This window comes from Sphaerodactylus townsendi, linkage group LG04, assembly GCF_021028975.2.
Source record: "Sphaerodactylus townsendi isolate TG3544 linkage group LG04, MPM_Stown_v2.3, whole genome shotgun sequence".
Taxonomy (NCBI): Eukaryota; Metazoa; Chordata; class Lepidosauria; order Squamata; family Sphaerodactylidae; genus Sphaerodactylus; species Sphaerodactylus townsendi.
In genome coordinates this window covers 156606550-156626149 of record NC_059428.1, presented here as the reverse complement: position 1 = coordinate 156626149, position 19600 = coordinate 156606550, and the positions used below count along the sequence as shown (strand labels likewise).

Genomic DNA, 19600 nt, shown 5'->3' with positions numbered 1-19600 from the left:
GTCTAGAATGGTTTACATTTTTCGCATTGGTTTTATAATGGCTTTACTGTCGCATTGTGTAGGATTTTGTTATGGCTTTTATTGTAACCTGCCCTGCAAAGGCCAAGGAATAAATCTAAATAATAAATGATAGTGATAGTGGCAGTAATAAGGAAGGTGACAAACTAGAGGAGGGTCTTCTGGGTGGTGGCACCAAAATTCTAGAACCGTCTTTCAGGGGAATTCACTTGTCCCTTTCTTTTGAAGAGCTTGTCCCGCTTGGCATCCCCTCAGTGAATCCCTTTCCCTCCCTCCGGCTCATGTTTCAACTGTTGCTTTTATCTTTTGTACTTATTTTAAGCTCTGATTTTAACTTGTGCAAGAGTGTAGAAAATACTTTCCCCCAGCAATTTTTATTTGGTATAACCAGGAAGTTGAAATTTCTATGGGAGAAATCCATACGGTAAGTGAAGAGACGAAGAGGAGTTTGGATCTCTCCCCTGTTGTCTTACAGCAAAGGAGGCAGCATATTGTTTCGGCAAGCGAGAGATGCAGGGGGCAACTCTTCCGTCCCGTTTCTCCCCAAGCCCTTTTATTGACAGTTTACAAGTGGAAAAACAAACAAGGCAGGCGGGCAGGGGTTTGCAGCACCTGGATACAAGACAATGAACAGGGCAAAAGGGCGCAGGGGGATTTGGGCAGGGGATTTGGCAAAATTGCATGTACACATTGGAGCCAGGAGGTCTTGCAATGTCAGCAGTTTTCTCCGTAACCACATTTGGGAAGGAAAGGTCAGTTGCACGTGAGAGGCCTTTTTCCAAGCAGTGTATTGCCGTACTCAGGCGCGGGCCCCCCCAGGTGTTGGGGGGCCCTTTTCCAAGCAGAATGGCTGCCGTACTCGGGAGCCTCTCAGGCGCTGTGCCCCCCAACAATCCCCCCTTCTGTCCTGTAAGGAGTCTCATAGCGTCTTGCGAACTCTTTCCCTTCCCCTCCCCACAACAGACACCTTGGTCAATAGGTGGGACTGAGGGAGTTCAGAGAGAACTGTGACTGCTCCGAAGTCACCCAGCAGGCTTCATGTGTAGGAGCGGGGAATCAAACCCAGATTAGAGTCCACCCGCTCTTAACCACTACACTCCCCACAGTGCTGGAGTGAGTTTCAAAGTCAACAGGATAAAACAAGTGTGCATGCCACTCTTGCATCAAATTGTACTTTAATAAGGCAGAATGCATGAATCACAGTGATAAGGCCTGGGCCTTATATTCCAGCAAGTGCACGGATAGAGGTTTTTAGCTGGTTTTTGAATATGTTCACACAGGGGCTGGGATGTTCACAACCTTTGTGCTGGGAATGTCATCTGGCAGTGAAGTAGCTGATCTGTTTTCACTCTGGTACTCCAAGACATGCCAAGGTCTCTTGACGTTTCCGGCAGCCTGCCTCTGCGTAGCTGTCAGTGTGTGCTTAATGGCCAGGGCCTCTTTGGGTTTCTGAGTCTTCCTTCATTCCTTCTTACTCCCTCTGCTTCAACAGTAGATAACAGAGGCATCTCTAGCCTTCTTCGCGAGGGGAGGGTAACCAGATGGCTCCCTATCTTTCCCTAGCCCTTGGGAAAAGGCTTTCGCTTTCCCCTCACTTTCCTCACTTTTACTTTAGGTAGTTGGTGGCAGGGAGTGGAAAGCAGAGGTAATAAAGCTACCAGCATTTGGGGGGTCCTCTAGAACTGGCTTTGCAAAAGTGTTCGTTTCAAGAAAGGCTGCTGCGTGATAAATCCAGAGGTGGGATCCAACCCGTTCTCACCACTTCTCTAGAAGTGGTTACTCATTTTTCTGAGTGCCGAGAAGGGGTTACTAAAGCAACCTCCCTGCCCAATAGGGACTGGAGGTGCGTGTGTGCGGCAGCGCCACTGTTGGAATCCCACCCCCATCGGAACTGTTATTACAATTTTTGGATCCCACCACTGGATAAATCCCAGAGTCTGTGACTGAATGAATCCTAGACCCGACAGTAGCAACCCTGGGCTTGCTTAGTGGTCTCCCATCCAGGGATGAACCGGGGCCACCACTGCTCAGCTTCTGCGATCTGACGAGATGTCATGAACTCAGCTAGCCTAGGCCATTCAAGAGTGTGTGTGTGTGTGTGGGGGGGGGGGACGGACTGTAGGGGACTGCAGTATGAAATTGTGGCACAGATTGCGTTAGAGAGAGAGTGCGCCCATACAAGAAGTATTGGGGAAGCATTTCTGCTTCTCTCTGTTTCCTGACGCTGTTCCTGGCAACACGCTCTGCCAGAACAGCATCGGTACCGCCCAGCTGTGCCCACTAACTTAAACATTCACCTCATGCCTGTACACTACTCTTTCCAAACACCCCCTACCCCCGTGGTGGCGAACCTTTGGCCATGCTGGAAGGGGCTGATGGGAATTGTAGTCCATAACATCTGGAGTGCCAGAGGTTCACCACCACTGCCCTACCCCCTACCCCCAAAGCTGTGTCTGTGAGCGGAGGAACTGTGAGCTCATTCCATTCCTGGGTCGTTAGACCTCTGCTTGTCCTCTTGGTACTACTGGCTTTCCAGCCGTTCAATAGGAAGTCGCTGGCTACAGATGGGCATCCTTTTCCTGCTTATAAGCAGTGCTGTCGGCCGTCTTGAGGTTTGGCAGGATCTATGTGCATCACGGTCATTTTGAAGAGGGTGTGCATTCCAAGCCCTGCTTGTATTTCCTTGTTTGTTTGTTTCTCTCCCAAGATGGCGCATTGTCCTTGAAGAGCGTACTTTCTATGGGGTAATTTGGTGAGGCTGCAAAGTCTCAAGAAACCTGGCACCAGGAGCGAGGTTGGCCTCGTTTTAGGACTGTGTTCAAAATCCGCGGGGTGGGGAGGGTATCGCCTGCCTTGGCTCATGGCTTTACAGGACCTCTTTGTTTGAGATATCAGAATCAAGCCCCTGAAAAATTTACATCACAACCAAGGACGCAAGAAGCTTACAGAGAACGGAAGTTCTTTGTACACGTGAAGCTGTGGCTAGTCTTTTTTCCATTCCTGGTTCCGTAAGACGTTCCTTTTGATTTTCCCAGCAACTGTTTTCGGCAGCTCTCGGACGAACTCCACCTGCATTTATAAAGTTAAAAGTTTTAGTTCCTTTTCCAACCGACTGTAAACGTTCATTTGATGTGAGTGGGACTCTTGGGAAAAAAATAGCTTGCAGGTAGCCCACCTGGTCTTCTTTGATTTCTCCCTTGTGCAAATTGAACCCATAATTTTCGTGCCGTTTTCTGAACAGAAAATATTGTCAGCGGTATCCATGGGTCGTAACATTTCTGTGGTGTATGATTAACCAGACCTCTGCTGGCTTTATAGGAGGGTTAGACAAACAAATGGAGGTTAGGTTCCTCAGTGGTTCCTCAGTGGCTGCTAGCTATGGTGACTATATGGAACTTCTGTGTTCAGAGGCAGTATACCTCTGGTTAGTAGTTGCTGTGGGGGAGGGGGATAGGGCAGAAGTAGTGGGGGATGTTGGCCCGATGCCCCTGTTCTGTGGGCCTTCCAGGGAACATGGTTCATAAGTGCAGGAAACAGGGGTGCTGGATTTGGTGGACATTTGGCTCTGACTATATTTTTAGTTTCTCGATAGAATGCAAATAATTGTTATGGGGACATATTCACGCAAGTAAACAAGAGATCAACTTGAACATAAAGAGTCGTGGGTTTGATTTGGACACAGGAGAGGCAAAATTTAAAAAGGGATTTTTGCAGGTAAAAACGACAGGGAGGAGAAATCCGAAATCACCCTAACGTAGGGACAGCGGCAGGAGGGAGCGACAGATAGCCTCAGAGATTTGCAGCTCAGCACTGACCGACGAAGGCTCATTCCGCACATGCAGAATAATGCACTTTCAAACTGCTTTCAGTGCTCTTTGAAGCTGTGCAGAATGGCAAAATCCACTTGCAAACAGTTGTGAAAGTGGTTTGAAAACGCATTATTTTGCGTGTGCGGAAGGGGCCGAAGACATGTCTCATCCTGTGCTTCAGTTATACGGGGAAGATACGTGCCTTTCTAGGATACTTGTAGGGAGCGGTAACTCGTTTGACGTGATCCTGAAGCTCCCGGGTCAGTTTCTCTGGATCGTGTGACAGAAAATCCGGGGACAAGATGATAAACGCTTTCACCACCTAGAAGAGGGGCAATATAGACACAAACGAGTTAGAGGAAACAGAGCTCCAGCCAGAAAGGAGGCCTCTTGTTTGTAACCTTCATATTAAAAGGCACACAAGCATATTAACCTTCATATTAAAAGGCAGACATCTCAGCCTCTTCGTGACGGTTCCCCCTAAAGATGCAGGTGGGAATTCTACCCAGTTGGTTGCTAAAGAAGTCGACCTGCTCCCTCCTTTCCTATTCCGGGCAGTAAGAACAAAGCTGCTGGGTGAACTGGCAAGCGTGGACGGTGTGTAGTTTTCCCAAATCAACGCCTCTGGCCATACGGACCAGAAAAATGGATTTGCTCTTTAATTTTTTTAAGAGATCCAGGCGTTGAATTTTGTGCCAGATCCCAGTGGGTTTTATCCTGTCGTCTTCTCTGCTGAATCTTATCCAAGTCCTTTCCTCACCACCATTCTGCTCTTTCGTGGCCTTTGTCCATGTGCTTCTCACAATCCCTGTTCGCAGCACAGCCCTTTTGGTGACCCAAAGGGGTCTCCTCTTGGTGCAGTACAATCAGATACTTGCGGGAGGCCATCCCTTGCCCACCCATCAGCCCGGCATTTTTAAATGCGATCGTTTCCCTGGTCAAGAAGGTACCTGAAATGCGGTATCACTTTTTGATACGTCAAAGTTTGTTGCTCTTTTCCCGAGCAAGTACCTGGTGTGTTCTATGAAGGCACCTCTGAGTTTAAAGAACGGTTTGAATGCCCCTTTACCTCTCCTCTGACGGGGTCTGGGCTGCTGACCACCGCGGATTCAGCCACGGCGGGGTGTTCTATCAGGGCACTTTCCACGTCAAACGGGCCGATGCGGTACCTAAGAGAGAACACGTTCGTTCTATGTCAATACTGTGCAAATCAGTAACAAGTGAACAGTAACAATACTGTGCAAATCAGTAACAAGCGAACAAGTGAACTCCTAACAAATGAACTTGATGGTCCCGTAGCTATCAAGAGGACAGTGCAAGGTGGTTACCCTGAGTTAGTGGCAGTTGCTGCAGACCTAGGCAACTCCTCAAATAGTTAATTTTTCCAGAAGTGCAGAAATTTTGCAGCATTGGGCTACAGGGACGTTTCATAATCATTCACCAGCATTCCCCAAGATTCCTTGAGGGCTCCCAATTTATAGCTGTCAAAACGGCACACCTTCTGTTACTGAATCTGGGAGTCTTAGTAGGCCACAAACTGAACTTGAGTCAGCAGTGTGATATGGAAGCCAAGAAAGCCAATACAATTCTGGGATTCATCAATAAGAGTAGTGTCTAGATCGAGGAAATATTGTACCACTCTATTCTGCAAGGGTCAGACCTCACCTAGAGTACTGTGTTCAGTTCTGGGCACTGCAATTCAAGAAGGATATTGACAAGCTGGAACAGGTGCAGAGAAGGGCAACCTAAATGGTAAAAGGTCTGGAATCCATGCCCTATGAAGAGAGGCTTAGGGAGCTGGGGATGTTTAGTCTGGAGAAGAGAAGGTTAAGGGGGGACATGATAGCTATGTTTAAATATGTGAAGGGATGCCATGTCGAAGAGGGAGCAAGCTTGTTTTCTGCTGCCTCAGAGACTAGGACATGGAGTAATGGATTTAAGGTGCAGGAAAAGAGATTCCACCTAAACATTAGGAAGAACTTTCTGGGCTGTTTGACAGTGGAATTCACAGCCTCGGAGGGTGGTGGAGTCTCCTTCTCTGCAGGTTTTTAAACAGAGGCTGGATGGCCATCTCCTTTGATTGTGTGTTCCTGCATGGCAGGGGGTTGGACTGGATGACCCTTGGGGTCTCTTCCAACTCTATGGTTCTATGATCAAATCTGTAAAAATCTGCTGGACGAGGACCCTACCCGGCAGAATTGATGACGTCGTCCGACCTTCCGACAAACCAAAAGTATCCCTCTTCGTCCATTATCCCTCGGTCTCCAGTGATATAGAAGTTTCCCCGCTGGGTGGCTGCCGTTTTTTCAGGGTTATCCTGGCAAGGCAAGGAAGCACAATGGGGTCAGAATTCTGAATAGGTGACTTTCATTTTGCACATGCCGCACCCAAGTAAATAGCTCTATTGCTTTTTGAAGCGGCATGCCTCTGTTGCTCTGATTGACTAAGCTTTCTTTGAGTGGCAGCCTTAGTTCTATGCTTGTGAAATTGTCAGTGGATTCTTTGCAGAGTGGAAATCAATGTGCTTAGAATGGAATACCCTTTCACTACCCCTTGCACCCAATGGCGGCTGGTTAGAGCAATCATAATTACCAGATATTGCGAGAAGAAACAAAATGGCCTCTTGGGATGGATTTGGATGGCAATATCTCCTTCTTCTCCTGGGGGCTGAATGTTGCCTTGGTCATCTACAATCTGGGGAAATGAAGGAGCATGTTATTTTCACCGACTGGTTCTGATGATTGAACATTTATCTGCAGAATGACTCCTGCTAAGTTCTATGGAACAAAGGAAACCATATAGAAAAGTTCATTCTGTCGGTCAACAGCGTTACACTCAGAAGATGGATTCCAGAGTGGGGAATTGTATACATGTCTGTTGGCTGAGTTCATAATAGTTCATGTTAGGTTTGGTGGCGCAAAGAAAATGGACAGGTCAACAGAGGAACATTCAGAAGGGAACACAAAGTGTGCTACCAGTGGACTTCCTACAGAGTGTTTGCAATATATGCACCTCTCATGGTTGCCCATCGTCATAATGATTGACGTTATGCTAGGACAGTGGTGGCGAACCTATGGCATGGGTGCCAGAGGTGGCACTCAAAGCCCTCTCTGTGGGCATGTGCAAACAGAGTCGCCCCCCCCCCCCCCCAAATCTAGGCTGGCCTGGGCCACTGGCCTCGATTATTAGCATTAAACCTAAGACCTAGTTTTGGGGAAGCAGTGTAGGTAACCCTATTAAGCACTGTTAAACCCCACTGATTTTCATGCAAAGAACTAAAGCGCAATCCTTTACCTGGGAGTAAGCTCGATTGCTGGCAATGGGGCTTGCTTCTGAGTAAATCCTCCTAGGGTCGTGAGTCACCCGTTGGAAGAGTTGCACGGTTGCTTCAAAGCAAAGCCACTGACTACCACCAAGCTTACTCCCGAGTAATGCACGCCTCAGAGCCAACCATTTTTTCTAAACTAAAACCTCAGTATTCAGGTTAAATTGCCGTGTTGGCACTTTGCGATAAATAAGCGGGTTTTGGGATGCAATTTGGGCACTCGGTCTCAAAAAGGTTCGCCATCACTGTGCTAGGAACAGGGAATGAACAGAGAAAATAACAACAGTTGTGCACAGTCTTCCCTGACACCCATATGGAGAATTTCTCCTCGTACCTGAACGTTGTATGGTGTTAACGCCTTGCCCATTGAGCCTGATTTAATTTTCATCCCTTTAGCATTAGCGCATATTGTGACCTGCAAGAGACACCAAGAAACCAAAAGGAGGCTGGGTTGTTTTGTCCCGGTGCCTGTTTCGTGGCCTGCGTGGACGGCAAACGCAGCCACTTGAGCTCGTGTGCATCTTAGACATGCAAAAACAATTAACTTTGCTCTGGTCATTTGTCTGATGGTGTGGAAGAAATCCTAGAGTCGTTTGCAGAGTGTTTTGTCCTCATGTTTCCAGCCCCCATCAGGAAAAGGCTGTTCCAGCACTGCCAAAGAAGTTGTGCTTTAACCCAGAGTCAGAGAAGTCCTGGATATCTTGTGGGACTTGGCTTACAGGGATGGGGCTAGTGTTGCAGCAAGCAACTTAGCGTGCCTGGACATTGGAGGGGTGGGTGGGTGCTGCATCACTCTAAGCATACATAAACGTTATCTTCCTGAGTTGGGTGACCTTCTCTTTGGCCCCTTCCGTGCATGTAGAATAATCCACTTTCAATCCACTTTCACAATGGTTTGCAAGTGGATTTTGCTCTTCCGCACAGTCAAATCCAGTTGCAAAGTGCATTGAAAGTGGATTGAAAGGGCATTATTCTGCTCGTGCGGAAGGGGCCTTAGTCTTAAACTGTGAGCTGCCGTTTGATCCCTCTTCTTCCTGTTTGCGCACTCTCTGCAGGGCTCTTCATGGCGTCAGACGTCTCTACGGGTCGCTCCCATAGAAACAATCCCTCAAATGCCCATACACACGGTGCCAGATGACCTGGCCACCTGCGCTAGAGAAAAGTACTCTTTAGAGGTTTCTATTCCTTCCTTTCGACTGCAACGTGAACAGGCTCTACTTGAGTAAATGCAAGCTTGACATTTCTGCTCTATACTCCTTGGGAGATTTATTTACAGCCCAGTTGCTAGAATATTCTGCACGGGTTTGTGGGATGTTGGTGAAATTTGCTAGAGTTGGACCTGCTAGAGTGGAGAAGGAGGACTTGGGTGTTACCAGACCCCCTGTCTTACCCAGTGCGGCAGTATGTTTGCTCCCAGGTGGGATTCAAACAAGGGATACCTAGGTTGTAATCCTTAGCTACGATGCTTTTTCAACCTCCCTGAATTCACACTATTATTGAGGCGGGGCACAGTTAGTTATGTGGCCGCAGGGAAACAGAACCAGTAGCGGCTCTGTGGGACTATTTATCGGGAACAACCCTGTGCGGAGGGAACAGCTGCAGCTGGTTCTGCCAATCACCCCAGTCATGAAAAAGAAAAACCACGTGTGGCCAAACCCACACTGTGTGGCTGATCCACAGCCGTTGAGTTGTTTTGCAAACAGACAGACTTTGGAACATGTAAATTCAGTGATGTGCACTTGCTAAGTATAAGGACACCCTAAGGCAGTGGTGGCGAACCTTTGGCACTCCAGATGTTATGGACTACAATTCCCATCAGCCCCTGCCAGCATGACCAATTGACCGTGCTGGCAGGGGCTGATGGGAATTGTAGTCCATAACATCTGGAGTGCCAAAGGTTCGCCACCACGGCCCTAAGGAAGCATCTTTTCAAAAGCCTGCACAAAACAGGGCAAGCGCTGAAGGGCTGTTCTGAGACCCCGCCTTGGGAGAGGAAGGGCAGACACACCGTTTCGGTTTGTCCGTAGGCTTCATAGAGCTCCAGTCCTGTCTTGACTTTCCAGCGTTCCCTCACGTCGGGGTTGAGAGGTTCCCCTCCCGTCACACAGTGCCGCAAACTCTTGAATGTGTAGCTTGGAAGAGAAAAATGACAGTTAGTAACCCCCGAATCACCGCAGTACAGAACAGAAGGCTAGCCGGCCAGCGGTGGTTTCATTTGCCACTTGAAATTGCAGGGGCCCATTAAACGACATCAGATGCAATATAAAGTTTTGGTGCATTCAGTTCAGTGTTATGTGATCCCAGTGAGTTCCGATTCTGCGGAAGGTGGCGTGAAATACTTCACATATTTATCGGAATGATAGTACAAACGAAGCGTGGCTGAAGGGTCACCCTCTCGGTCACCAGGGTGAAACAACCACGGTTATCTCGGTCACCAGGGTGAAACAACCACGGTTATCTCGGTCACCAGGGTTAAACAACCACGGTTTTCTCGGTCACCACGGTGAAACAACTGACAGTTGCAACAGCTGATCTTTAAGAGCGTTTTCACTCATTACAAGATCACCTGATAATGATAGATTTGTGAGCAAAGCACAGCTACAGGACATTGCGATAAATGCTGGAAGATGGAGGGGGAAAGTCGTCACTTGTGATGAGTATTTGCACAGGGAAGACTGGGGTTCACACGAATACTACTCCAAATCGTGACAACGTCCTAGACTTCTGGGTGAGGCTTGAATTGTAATGAAAGGCCGGCAACCAGCTAAAGAACTGGCAGCTATCATATTGAACAAAATTGAATAATAATAATACTGGACATAATGTAAGAAACACACACACACCCACCCCAATCTTTTGGGATAGTATACCAATTTAGACTCTCTCTTGCCTCGAACTAAATACAATACCTTTTGCTATCATGTTGTACCAGCATACGATACGCCGTCGGAGCGGTGCAGAACGTTGTGATCGGATACTTTGACAGCGTCTATATGATAAAGGCGGGGGGGGGGGGGGGGCGAAAATGTAAGTGTCATGCAAGCGCCACAGTGCGGCTTCGAGCAAGTCCTGTTTGCTGAGCATGAAGGCCCAAGTGGCTTTTAATGGGTTGCATCGCAGCCTGAAATGGTTCGAGAATCCAGATACTTGGAAAAAGGTTTCCCACTGGGATTCGATTTAAGGCCCCTTCCTCACACGCCGAATAATGCACTTTCAGTCCACTTTCACAATGGTTTGCAAGGGGCTGTTGCAACTCCACACAGTCAAATCCAGCTGCAAAGTGCACTGAAAGTGGATTGAATGCATTATTCTGCATGTGCAGAAGGGGCCGTAGCGAATCAGTATAAAAGCCTGCTTTCTGAATGCTCTTGAATCTTTCTGAATGCTCTTGAACAGAAGCCATAAGCCAGTGGTTCTTAACCTTCCTAATGCTGCGACCCTTTAATACAGTTCCTCATGTTGTGGTGACCCCTGTATTTGTATGGGGTGTATGTGATGGGGCTGGCGATGGTGTTTTTTTATTCGACCCCCAAAGAGGTCCCAACCCACAGGTTGAGAACCGCTGCCATAAGCAGTGGCTTATGGAGGTCAGGATTGGGTGTAGCTCTCCAAGGTTTTGAGTAAAAGGATTCTTCATGTTACCTGCTGCCAGACCCTTTTAAATGGGAAATACCTTCTGTGTGCATATACGTGAAGCTGTTTGAAATCTATGTACGGGTGTTTATTGAGCAAGCAATGCATGGATCAGGTTTGATGAAAATGAAGAAAACTTGTACCCACAGGCTACAATGAAAACTTCAAAACATTAGTTCTCCCACTGGAGTAGCAATTTACTTTAAAGTAACCAAAATAAATTTATAATTTTACAAACAGTAACCAAATGTTTTGGAAAATTGTTTTCATTCTCCCATTGGAGTAATATATATAAACATAAGTTAGAACGGCACGGCAAAGTAATCTCAATGTAAATATAACAGCTAGCCAGATTCTAGATAATTAACCAACTGGCCTCGTTAAACTTCACGGCTGTTAAAGGCAGGTCAGGGTTTTTCAAAATACAATAATGGTTACAATCAGTGAGGACAACACTCTGCAATTGGTTTGTTCTTATGCCTCTCGAAAGCTGTTATATTTACATTGAGATTACTTTGCCGTGCCGTTCTAACTTATGTTTATATATATTACTCCAATGGGAGAATGAAAACAATTTTCCAAAACATTTGGTTACTGTTTGTAAAATTATAAATTTCAAAATGAAATACTACCAATCAGGGGAGAACTAATGTTCGGACCTCATTATGGCTCTAATGAGCCCAAGTTTTCTTCATTTTCACTTTTGTGTGTACCTTCCCCTCTTGCTTAGCATGGGTCAGGTTTGATGGCACTGTTTACTGATATGCTGGGATGCGTCGACTGGAAGATCTTCACGCTGTGAAATGACATCACTTTAACACATAGCTGATTCAGGCAGACCATTGGTCCATCAAATTCCGTGTTATCTACTCTTGACTGACAGCTGCTGTCCAAAGTCCCAGGCAGAGGTATTTCAGCCCACTCACGACCTGGTCTTTTTGTAACTGGGGATACTGGGAATCGAACTTGGGATCTTCTGCACAAAAAACAGATGCTCAGCTGCTGAGCTGTGGTTCTCTCCACTTTCCCACGGGTGCTCATAGAGAAGAAGTGGGCTTACTAGGTGGTAGATTGGGATAACCGAAGTAGTTGGTATCTGTGTGTATCATGGTTCAAACCTGTATCTTATATAAGGTTACTAGATTCCCCTAACCCAGCCATTCTTTGTCACGCTCCTATCTGCAGTGTATGCGTGTGTGTGGGTGGGAGAGGTAATGGCCAACCTATGTTGTGGGGGGAGGAGGAAGAGAAGAAGAAGAAGAGTTGGATTTATATCCCCCTTTCTCTCCTGTAGGAGACTCAAAGGGGCTTGCAAACTCCTTTCCCTTCCCCCTCACAACAAACTCCCTGGGAGGTAGCTTGGGCTGAGAGAGCTCCGAAGGACTGTGACTAGCCCAGGGGTAGGGAACCTGCGGCTCTCCAGATGTTCAGGAACTACAATTCCCATCAGCCTCTGTCAGCATGGCCAATTGGCCATGCTGGTAGGGGCTGATGGGAATTGTAGTTCCTGAACATCTGAGAGCCTGGTTCCCTGAGCCCTGGACTGTAAGGTCACCCAGCTGGCATGTGTGGGAGTGCACAAGCTAATCTGGTTTACCAGATAAGCCTCCACAGCTTAAGCGGCAGAGCAGGGAATAAAACCCAGTTCCTCCAGATTAGAGTGCACCTGCTCTTAACCATTATGCCTCTGTCTGAAGCATTTTCGACACCGAAAGGGCTACACAAATGATAAGTCTTTCAGGGTCTCTCGAACACACTTGTACCTTGTGCAGCTAATGTCTGCACAGTTGGAATTTGCCTTTCCTAACGTCTCTGTGGTCTGCACAGAGCTTGCCCTGTGTCTATATTTTTTATGTGTGTAAACTTGCTTAAATACTATGACACAAGGGATACAGCTAGTACGCAAGAGTGGCCATACTCCCTTTTTATGTTCACGCGTAACCTGTGTCCAGGTATCCGTTATACAGAATCTCTGGATTCAACAGACTGTTAATTTCAGAGGGCAGCCATGCTGAAGCTTAAATTAGAGTCCAGTAGCTCCTCAGAGCAGTAGAATGGCTAAATTATAGTCCAGTAGCTCCTTAGAGACCCAGAAGATTTTCAGGAAATAAGTTTTCAAGAGTTGAAACCCCATTCCCCAGAGACAGGGTATTCTTGAAGCCTTATGCCCCCAAAACCTTGTGGTTCCCTGACGTGCTGCTGGACTCAAATCTAGTTGCAAAGACTCTGCCCAAGTGTGTGGTTTTTATTCCTGTTAAAACTGCATGAGACAAAACACGAGAATCCCCTTGTCTACCTCCTCTGAGTCTCTGAGCTTTCCCAACACACACCCTCTGTTTGACCCACTGATCTTACATCCAGTATGATGTCGGGTTTGAATTGTGCCAATTGATGTACGAAGACGCACGCTCCATTAATCCAGGGGGCGAACACACTGCTCCAGGCTGTCTTGACCCACCCCGTGTCAGACGTGTTCCAGAATACGTCTGAAGGGGTCAGGTTCATCAGGTGTCTGTGCAGAGAAAAAGGAGGGCACCTGGAGTCACTTGGTGAACCGTCGCCGAAATGGCGATTGCTCAACTCCGCTCTGAGAATTATGTCCAGTGCCTTCTACCCCGTCTGGTCTTTCGGGAAAACATGCTTTCGTGTCAGGCTACACCTCCCTACTCCATTTAGGGATGCCAGCGTCCAGGTGGGGCCGGGGAATCCCCTGGAATTACAGTTCATCTCCAAACTGCAGAGATCGGGGGCCCTGGAGAAAATAGATACTTGGGTGGGTGGACCTTCTGTCCTTGTACCCCACTGAGGTGCCTTGTACCCAGGCTCCACCCCCAAATCTGCAGGAGTTCCCCAGAGGAATCTGGCAACCCTAGTGAAGAAGAAGAGTTTGGATTTATATCCCCCCTTTCTCTCCTACAGGAGACTCAAAGGGGCTGACAATCTCCTTGCCCTTCCCCCCTCACAACAAGCACCCTGTGAGGTCGGTGGGGCTGAGAGAGCTCCGAGAAGCTGTGACTAGCCCAAGGTCACCCAGCTGGCGTGGGTGGGAGTGCACAGGCTAATCCGAATTCCCCAGATAAGCCTCCACAGCTCAAGCAGCAGAGCTGGGAATCAAACCCGGTTCCTCCAGATTAGATACTCGAGCTCTTAACCTCCTACGCCACTTCTGCTCCCACTCCTACCCCCACCCCCACCCCCATCGCCAGGGGCCAGGTGGGAATTGGCCACCCTAGATCCATTGCCCACGTCCGCACTGTTCCCTGACATCATAACAGGTGGACTTTACCTGCCACTGACTGCGAAGCCGATCCCGTAACTGCAGTGGGAGTGCTCAGCCATTTTGGGGGCTCCTGTGCTTCCACTCGTAAAGTAGATGAGCATGGGCTCTTCGCTCTTGGTTTTAACACAGTCGTGCTCAGCGGGCGCTGCTCTTAAAATCAAGCACATTACGTATTGCCGCGCGCCTGCCACCTTTTCCGTTGGTAGAGTTTCAATTGGGAAGCTCTGTGTGTGTGTGTGTGTGTGTGTGTGGTTTTTAAAATTTTAATTAAAACTGCTTTGTGTTTGCTTCAGCAAAGAAAGGCAACATAGAAATATGGAGCCTTCACTTGGACATATGGAGCCCTCATTTGGAAATATGGAGCCCTCATTTGGAAATATGGAGCCCTCATTTGTAAATATGGTGACCTCGTTTGGAAATATGGAGCCCTCGTTTGGAAATATGGAGCCCTCGTTTGGAAATATGGAACCCTCATTTGGAAATATGGAACCCTCATTTGGAAATATGGATTCTCATTTGGAAATATGGATTCTCATTTGGAAATATGGAGCCCTCATTTGGAAATATGGAGCCCTCATTTGGGAATATGGAGCCCTCATTTGTAAATATGGTGACCTCATTTGGAAACATGGAGCCCTCATTTGGAAATATGGAGCCCTCATTTGGAAATATGGAACCCTCATTTGGAAATATGGAACCCTCATTTGGAAATATGGATTCTCATTTGGAAATATGGATTCTCATTTGGAAATATGGATTCTCATTTGGAAATATGGAGCCCTCATTTGGAAATATGGAGCCCTCATTTGGAAATATGGAACCCTCATTTGGAAATATGGAACCCTCATTTGGAAATATGGATTCTCATTTGGAAATATGGAACCCTCATTTGGAAATATGGATTCTCATTTGGAAATATGGATTCTCATTTGGAAATATGGAGCCCTCATTTGGAAATATGGAGCCCTCATTTGTAAATATGGAACCCTCATTTGTAAATATGGATTCTCATTTGTAAATATGGAACCCTCATTTGTAAATATGGTGACCTCATTTGGATATATGGAGCCCTCATTTGGAAATATGGAGCCCTCATTTGGAAATATGGATTCTCATTTGGAAATATGGATTCTCATTTGGAAATATGGAACCCTCATTTGGAAATATGGAACCCTCATTTGGAAATATGGAGCCCTCATTTGGAAATATGGAACCCTCATTTGGAAATATGGAACCCTCATTTGGAAATATGGAACCCTCATTTGGAAATATGGATTCTCATTTGGAAATATGGAGCCCTCATTTGGAAATATGGAGCCCTCATTTGGAAATGAGGACTGGCGGTGGTTTCATTATCAATTGGTCTCCATCATAGGACATGGGCTTGGAACCTCCCAACATTATATGATTGGCCCAACCCCATGGCAGCAATTTTCTGGTTGGCCATTCCTCCCCCACCTTGTCAGCCATTTTGTTGGCTATTGTGTGTAAAATGGCATCAAGTCACAGCCGACTTATGGAGATCCACTAGAGTTTTCAAGAGACTGGAAGAGGTGGTTTGCCATGGCTTTCATCTGCATAGCCACCCTGGGTCTTCCTTAGTGGTCCTTCATCTAAGTATTAGTGAGGGTTAACTTCTGCTTAACTTCTGAGGGTTAACAACCTGCTTAACTTCTGAGATCTTACATGATCAGGCTAGCTTGGGCCATTCAGGTCAGGGAAGAGGTGCCTATTACCAGTTCTCCAAATCCACCCCCCCCCCCCAAAAGCCCAACAATGTAGAGACGACAAGTTTGTGGACCACTGCTCGACCCACTGTTGTGGCAACACCTACTGGAACTGGTCCTTGAAGTTCACCCATCCCTCTCTGCCGCCTTCAGACACAATCAGTTTGGTTTTCAGAGAGCTGCATTCGTGCGCAACCGAGTCCACGGCAGGAGCCAGCGACTCCGTGACCACAACGCATTTGGCTTTGGACGCTTGGAGCCTGTAGGAAAGGTCTTTAGCTGTCAGTTGGGACGTCCCTGGGATGAGAACCAGGCCTGAAACATGGAAAGGGAGTGAAATGAGCCAAGAGCCTGGTGGGTGGGTGGGTGGATGGTAATTTCCTAAAGGAGAATAAATTCCAGCCTTTGGCCGGGGGGGGATTCCTTTCTCGCACTTGCTAACCTGCCCGCATGCAAGCCACATTCAGCAACCACCACTCCGGGACTCGAGGCAAAGCGGTAACGATTCGGTCCCCTCTTCGTAAGCCACACGGGCCGGTCAGCAGATTGGCGGTTTTCCTGGACCGAACTCCCAGCTCTTCGAAGCTCCACTTCTGCCTACGTCACTTCGCGCCAGTCTGGGGCGTTCGGAGGCTTCTGCCCATCCTAAGTTAGAACAAGGTGGCAGGCTGGTTTCTTTTAAACTAAGAAGAGCGTGACCAAGGAATGGATGGCGCGGTGTGCATCTGATATGATTTTGTAATAGGGATGGGAAGGGGGCAGGAAGAGACCGGAACAACATCGGCCAGACGGCCCTGCTTTAAATTAGAGATTTATTTCTTAATAAAACATATTACCAGGAAGATCCGCTTTAAAAAACGACCAAAAGGGATAACTTTAAAAAACGACCAAAACGTCTCTCCCTATATCGCCCTTCTAGGCCCCTCCGCTCATTGGAGGCGGACCTACTGGTGATCCCTGGCCCCAAGGCGATCCGGCTGGCAGCCTCTACAAGAGACCAGGGCCTTTGACTCTGGCCCTACCTGGTGGAACAGGCTTCCAGGTGAGATCAGGGCCCTGCGGGACTTACAAAGTTTCTGCAGGGCCTGTAAAACGGACCTGTTCCGCGAGGCGTTTGGCCAGCCGGGATGATGTCAACTCCGCCATAAGAACAGCTGGCCTCCCGTGGGTATATAAAAGGGGGAGGGGGGGTTGAAGCCATCTATAGTCTTGCTATTTTATGAATTATTTTATGTAAATTATATATTATGATGTTTTAAATTGTTTTATTATTGATGGACACCGCCCTGAGCCTTTGGAGAGGGCGGTATAAAGAAAGAAAGAAAGAAAGAAAGAAAGAAAGAAAGAAAGAAAGAAAGAAAGAAAGAAAGAAAGAAAGAAAGAAAGAAAGAAAGAAAGAAAGAAAGAAAGAAAGAAAGAAAGAAAGAAAGAAAGAAAGAAAGAAAGAAAGGGATCTCCAGAGCCATTTGAGCAGGGGCAGGAAATGTGTGGCAAACCAGTTTCTTACCAGCCAAGGACCAGCTCCCCCAATGCTAAAGAAACGTTAATACCTTTTCCACTTGAGCCCACTTGTCCAGAACGTCGCTTGCGAAATTGAAATATTCGGGCACTTCCTGTTCACCCCGGTTTATAGCTTCATAGTACGAGGCAATCGGAGAGGCCAGGAATCTCTTGGCTTGGTGGTGGAGGAGCAGGCACGGGGTCAGCTGAGTCCTGAAGAATTTTAGGAGGGTCTTCATGGCGCTAGTTCATGAGACAGCTTGAAGACTTTGATTGGCTTTGTTCCCCTGTAACAATTTTTAAAGATTTAATTATTGCATGGAAATGCATTCTTACGTTACACATGTTCCGAAAGGTTTACATTGGCTGCCAAGATTCCGTTCAATGTTCTGTTTTGTTTTTAATTCTGTTGTTCCTCCCAAGAACTCAAAAGTGGGGGACATACATCTGCCTTCCTCCGTTATATCCTCACAACACCCATGTAGATCTAAGATCGCCTCCTGAATTTCAGGGCAAGTGTAGATTTCCCCGTCATAGTCCAGCCTTCTAACCAATATACCAGACAGGCTCTTCGTTTGTTTCTAGTCTGTTTTGATGCCTCGGTGGAGCCTTGATTATTTTTCATGGCTGATTTTTACAGCAATCGCTTCATGTTGCTGTTTTTTGCATTGTTTGCAGGTCTCTGAAGGTCACAGAACTTCAAAAGAAACAAACCATAAATTTAAAGAAACAAATTCAGGAAACGTTCCGCTCATCCCTAGTTTCTGCTCCTGCTGTTTTTCCATCTGGACACTAGAGGGCGAGCCACCCCACAGATTTTCTTGAATGCATACATTGGCCCAGTCGCCATAAGTTATTGTAACTTACCCCGAAGCTTGTAGTAAAGGGCGAGGAACAATGTAAACAAATGAATAAGTCAGCTGCAATCTGACAGCAGTTTGCACACGCAAGATTCCCAGGCTATTTGTTAGGAAGCGGAAGAAAGCAAAGGGGGGGGACTAAGGTTTGCTGTGTGTTGGAGATGAGCCATGCAATAGTGAAAAAAGGATAAGAGAAATCGAAACTCAGGATCGCCCTGAGTGTTAATATTTTTTGCATATTGTTTTAAGAAAGGGTGGTCTTTGGTCTGGAACAGAGGGTCCGAGGAGGCGCAACCCTGCCACTCAGGAAACTGCAAGTCTTGGCACTCGAGAAACAATAAATCTCAAGTTTCCCATGAGTTTTCGATCTATTTGGATGGGCTGACCTGCCAGGCACTAGCAGAATTGTATATTTAGACCAAGACCGGCCTCGCCTACTTTCCCCCCTCTGGGCCTTTTTTTCTGTAAGACCTTGAGCTTAACCAGAAACGTTTCTTCACGAGCCTGTGTATTTACTCTGATAAAGGGCGCCCGGGGAGGGAGTTTACCTTGATTGCAACTTCGAGCAGCGAGAAAGGGAAAACATGAGCTGACCTGGTCTGCCCTGCCTTCCGGTTGGTTAGAAGCAAGCTGGCCGCCCGATCGCTGGAGGAAGGGGCCCTGTTTAGGGTGGTGGTGGTCCCCCCTGAGTTGTTCCGACAGGCGATCTGCTCAAACGGGCATGCCTTAGCACGTAGAAACGCCAGCACGGTCTCGGTTGTTTCTTCACCCCAATGGCGGACAGCCTGAAGTTCAACCCTGCAGTGGCCCCATGGGGTGTAGGCAGCTATTAAGTGATATCAGCAGCCAGTGAGAGGCCGTGGAACATGCGGGAGGCGGGTAGTGAAATGGAGAAAAAGTCTCAATATCGGGCTTGTGCAGACAGAGGCCGTCAGCAAGCCAGCTCTGCAATCGCAGCCGATTTAAAGCAGTGCCGTGGATTCTCTTGTTGTAAACCGCCAATGCTGCGGTACGTTCCTTGTCTGATTCACGACACTTCTAAGCACTGAAGCCCTCTGAAGGAGAGATAACGAACTCACCTCTTTGTGCTGAGAAAGCAGGGTGCTGGTGCGAATCACGGAGTAGAGATCGGAAGGGGGCAGTCGTGGGAAATTGCTTCAGCTTCCTAGTCCACCTCCCCCAAACTTCCTACATAAAAGCTGTGTGCCTTTATGGTCATATGCTGAAATGGCCTCCCTGGCCGCTCACAACCCCCCGCCGTCACTAGAAGCAACTCAGTCACTGGGACTGGGACTGGGAAGGTGTGATGGGGCAGGTGTGGAGCTAAGAAAGCCCAAAGCCTTTCTGTGTAGTGTTTTGCCTCCTGCTGTGTGTGGCCCCACAACCTGTGCTTCATGATAATTGAGGGGTGATGTGCATCCTGTGTGCCTTTTCTAGAAGCAGCAGTG

The 19600-nt window shown here is 47.5% G+C and overlaps 1 protein-coding gene across 1 annotated transcript; it reads right to left on the bottom strand.

Moving 5' to 3' along the window:
- Nucleotides 1-1176: 1176 nt before the first annotated feature.
- Nucleotides 1177-18950, bottom strand: LOC125431690 (acyl-coenzyme A synthetase ACSM5, mitochondrial-like). Its single transcript, XM_048494714.1, is given in 15 exon segments — nt 1177-3087; nt 4030-4149; nt 4897-4996; nt 6017-6144; nt 6420-6521; nt 7487-7567; nt 9161-9284; nt 10062-10141; nt 13141-13297; nt 14072-14215; nt 15900-16107; nt 16235-16397; nt 16399-16437; nt 17343-17579; nt 18747-18950. Coding segments are annotated over 14 exon segments (1722 nt in total). The 5' UTR covers nt 17532-17579; nt 18747-18950; the 3' UTR covers nt 1177-3000.
- Nucleotides 18951-19600: the final 650 nt, after the last annotated feature.